General features: G+C 47.8%; 1 protein-coding gene across 1 annotated transcript in view; it reads left to right on the forward strand.

The window, feature by feature from the left end:
- The window catches only part of PRR14L (proline rich 14-like), a 42,009-nt gene extending 40,360 nt beyond the window's left edge, over positions 1-1,649 (forward strand). The window contains exon 5 of the mRNA XM_011938350.1: positions 510-1,649. Coding sequence (XP_011793740.1) covers positions 510-840 — 331 coding nt within the window. The 3' untranslated portion in view covers positions 841-1,649. The remainder of the gene's footprint in view (positions 1-509) is intronic.
- Positions 1,650-3,612: the final 1,963 nt, after the last annotated feature.

Here is a 3,612-nt window from a genome sequence, read left to right on the forward strand (position 1 = left end):
AGGTCAAGGAGAGTGGATCACGAGGTCAGGAGATCAAGACCATCCTGGCTAACAGAGTGAAACCCTGTCTCTACTAAAAATACAAAAAACAAAATTAGCTGGGCATAGTGGCGTGCGCCTTTAGTCCCAGCTACTTGGGAGGCTGAGGCAGGAGAATGGCATGAATCCTGGAGGTGGCACTTGCAGTGAGCCGAGATTGTGCCACTGCACTGCAGCCTGGGTGACAGAGCAAGACTGTCTTAAACGAACAAACAAAAAATTAACCAGATGTAGTGACACATGCCTGTAATCCCAGCTACTTGAGAGGCTGAGGCAGGAGAATCACTTGAACCCAGGAGACAGAGGTTGCAGTGAGCCAAGATCATGCCATTGTACTCCAGCCTGGGCAACAAAGAGTAAAACTCTGTCTCACAGAAAAAAAAAAAAAAAGAGTTGGTGCAAGTAGCTTTCAGTCACGATTGACTAGAAGGGTTGTTAACCCAGTGACAACACCCTGACCCTGTTGACAGGATGGGCCATGTGAGTCAGCCTGTTGGTGATTCTGTTTCGTGCTTCATCCTTAGGTGTTTAGAGACCATCTTTGAGGAACCCAAGGAACGAAATGGTACGCTAATCTCAATCAGCCAACAGAAGAGGAAGCGAGTTCTAGAATTTCAGGATTTTACAGTCCCGCGAAAGAGGAGAGCTCGAGGTAAAGTCATGGTGGCAGGCAGCTTTACCAGGGCCCAGAAGGCAGCTGTGCAGAGTCGAGAGCTGGATGCTCTTTTGATACAGAAACTAATGGAACTGGAGACCTTCTTTGCCAAGGAAGAGGAGGAGGAACGATCATCAGGCTGTTGAGAAGCAATTCAGTTTGAAGGTCTCAATTTTAGTTTTTTTGTTTGTTCGTTTTTTTGGTTTTTTTGTTTGTTTGTTTGTTTTTTGGACCTCCTTGGAAGAGGTTGCCTAATTTTGCCCTACCGCCAAACCACTCAAAAATATGCACAGTCCATGAATTTTACCTATTTCAAGGTGCAACCTTTTTAGAAACTGGTGAAGGAGGATCCTCTACTTTTACTGCTGAGTCTAGAACCTCAGGAATGCTCCCTTTCTCCTGGAAATGAACCTGAATGACATCCAGCCTCCTCCTCAGTCTCTGCCATCCACGGGAGGAAGCAGCAGCCTATCTTCAGTAACACTAGGATTCCAAGGACTCACAGGACTTGCACGTCCATATGAAAGTTCCGCTTTGTTTACGGTGGTGCTAGACCAAGATTATTAGAAACGTGGCCTAGGGAGGGGAACTGGCGTCCTGTCCTACGTGGTCTCACTGGCTCATTTCAGTAGTTGAGGAAAGATGAGCTGTTGTGTTTTCTAATCTTTTGTCTGCCCAGGACCTATTGATGTGAGTGTAAGTGAGAGTGTTTGTGTGTGTGTGGCTTTTTCCCATCATTTTCTCCCCTCTATGACTGTGGGTCACTAGTGCCAGAGGAGCCCATCCAGGCCCCATTCGAAGTAAGTTGCACTTTTTAATGTTGTGGTGTGGATTATTTTCATTTGTTTTCTTTTTTGTTGTTGTTTTTGTACTATTATTGCTGCATGTTTGGAGCCTTTAAATGTGATTTTAAAACAATTTTTTAAGGAGAAAAACAATACATGTCTTAAGAATACATGATAGGCATTTGACCCAGTTGACCGCTGCATGGAAGAGACATTTTTCCTATTCATGTGTTTCAGGCAATCCCTTCCCCATCTCCAGCTTCTAGTGTAACTCATTAGAGGGAGCACTTTTATTCATCTGGGTTCTCATTCTTGCCCACCAGATACATGTATTTATTTTAGTGATTTAAGTAAGAGCAGGTTTCTCTCCCGATCATTGAAAAAATACTGTGGTTGGGTGTGGTCTTAATGGTTTTTATCTGAAATGGTGTTAGGTAACAAAATTGAGTACAACAGCTTGGACAGTGATACAGGCTGACCCACAGTATTTGTGACTCTCCAGGCAGCTCGCTTCAAGAGTGGGGAGAGAGTCGGGGTCATGCTTCAGACCCAGAGATGTGTTCCTGCAGTGGGATCTCAAAAATCCCCAGCCAGCCCTCTTTGAGGGCCACCTCATTGTACTCTGGGCTCCTGTGTCACATCTACCGGAACTGTCGAATGCCGGAGTTAGCCAAGTTTCTGGGTTTGTGCCTGCAGGAGTCTGTGGGCAGAGGGCTGCTGTGCATCAGCAGCCTCGAGGTCTTGTTCCTTTTCCACTGAAGTCCTGTGTACCCATATCCTGCTCCCCTTCCCCTCCTTCTCTAGGGGTTTCTCTTTCTCTTTCTCTCTCAAAACAAGAGTTTAGAGAATTAACATTCCATGGCTGGTGAGTGGGATGCTAAAGTCATCATCAGAACACCAGCATCACCTCTTCGATCCTCCTGGGAGCCACTGGCATGGAGCAGCCACCGATGGGAACCATCAAAGTTCTAGGCACATTTCCAAGTCAGTCTGTTAGAGAAGAGTGAGTGGCACATCCTGGAATGTTGGTCAACTCTCCTAGGTTTCTTTTGCTTCCCCATTTGCTAGTGGATGGGGAGATGGGGTGGGGGTGGGGGGTCTCTATGTGCCTTGCTTTTGCAGGTTGACAGTCTATGCCACACTGGAGCAGAAAAACTGACTTGAGCCAGAGAGAAAAGTGTGCTACGGCTATCTTCTAGGCCCACTGCCTCAGACATAGCATTGAGACAAGTAAAATACACACGTGGTCATCCACGGAGGCGTCCAAGGCCATGGCCAAATACAGTTAGAAGAGAGCCAGGCTTCCGTACCGGCTCTGAATGATGCTAACCAGATTCTGTCATTCTACATCCACTTTGCCCAGACTGTATAGACACGACCTATGTTTCACCTCAGTACCTCTCCCTTCCTGGGACAGGGTTCTTAGACACTAAATGCTTCTCTCTGCCTTTTTTGCTTAAGGGAGTGGGATGAGTAGTACATTGTGCTCTTGTTCAGGCATGTTTAGGGAGCGCCTACTGGACAGGTTGCAGACTAGCAGTGAGTCAACAAAGCCCTGTTTGCCAGCTCCGTTGGCAGTGTAGATGCAGTGATGTGGCGGCTATGTTTCCCAGAGAGAACAGTGGGCACAGCTCTAGTGTCACCAACATTGCAGAGATAGTTTCAACTGTGCCCGTTATAGGTGTGGCACTCGAAGAGCCAGGAGCAGCGGTTTGGAACATGGGTAACTGGGAGCAGAGGACTGGAAGAAACAGAGCTGGGCTCCTTCCTTGTCCTGACAATGTAGGAGAGAAGTTGTTCTGAGGCCAGCCCTGCCCCTCGTTGAAATTCTTGGCCTACCCTCTGGCTAGGGCCCTTCCCCTGCTCCAAAGTTGAGAAGGGGGCCCCACTGCAAACTTGAAATTACTTACCTGAGGGTGATGTATATACGTAGGCTCCAGCTGCGCTCAGCCACACCTGTCTTACATTCAGTTTCAGCACTGAGCCAGCTGCAGTGTTGTCACAGGTCCTCAAGCCCGCGGTCCCTAACCATGATGGGACACAGTAATCGGCTGCTGGCACACCACCTGCCCAGAGCTACAGGTCTGGTTCTGGTGTGGAGTTGGTACAGTTTCTGAATATGGGAACTTCCCT

This window comes from Colobus angolensis, unplaced genomic scaffold (genome assembly GCF_000951035.1).
Source record: "Colobus angolensis palliatus isolate OR3802 unplaced genomic scaffold, Cang.pa_1.0 Scaffold171, whole genome shotgun sequence".
Classification (NCBI taxonomy): Eukaryota; Metazoa; Chordata; class Mammalia; order Primates; family Cercopithecidae; genus Colobus; species Colobus angolensis.